The sequence below is a fragment of the Tupaia chinensis genome, unplaced genomic scaffold, assembly GCF_000334495.1.
Source record: "Tupaia chinensis unplaced genomic scaffold, TupChi_1.0 Scaffold000116_1, whole genome shotgun sequence".
NCBI lineage: Eukaryota > Metazoa > Chordata > Mammalia > Scandentia > Tupaiidae > Tupaia > Tupaia belangeri.
The window spans coordinates 2,961,205-2,961,745 of record NW_006159580.1 but is presented as its reverse complement, the minus strand read 5'-3'; the positions used below and the strand labels follow the sequence as shown (position 1 = coordinate 2,961,745).

The 541-nt window shown below is 68.0% G+C and overlaps 1 protein-coding gene across 1 annotated transcript in view; it reads left to right on the top strand.

Annotated features, from left to right (window-relative positions):
• The window catches only part of SYNGAP1 (synaptic Ras GTPase activating protein 1), a 30,983-nt gene that overhangs the window by 19,115 nt on the left and 11,327 nt on the right, over positions 1-541 (top strand). Inside the window, 1 exon segment of the mRNA XM_027770213.1 lies at positions 2-540. Coding sequence (XP_027626014.1) covers positions 2-540 — 539 coding nt within the window.

Sequence of the window (541 nt, the reverse complement as noted above, 5' to 3'; positions counted from 1 at the left end):
CGCGCCCCCGCCGGACGCCTCTCCCAGGGGAGTGGCTCGTCCATCACGGCAGCGGGCATGCGCCTCAGCCAGATGGGTGTCACCACGGACGGCGTCCCCGCCCAGCAACTGCGCATCCCCCTCTCCTTTCAGAACCCTGACTTCCACATGGCCGCTGATGGCCCAGGACCCCCGGGGGGCCACGGAGGGGGCAGCGGCCATGGCCCTCCCTCCTCCCATCACCACCACCATCACCATCACCACCACCGAGGTGGCGAGCCCCCTGGGGACACCTTTGCCCCATTCCACGGCTATAGCAAGAGCGAGGACCTCTCTTCAGGGGTCCCCAAGCCCCCTGCTGCCTCCATCCTCCATAGCCACAGCTACAGTGATGAGTTTGGACCCTCTGGCACTGACTTCACCCGTCGGCAGCTCTCACTCCAGGACAACCTGCAGCACATGCTGTCCCCTCCCCAGATCACCATTGGTCCCCAGAGGCCAGCCCCCTCAGGGCCTGGAGGTGGGAGTGGTGGGGGCAGCGGTGGGGGAGGCGGGGGCCAGC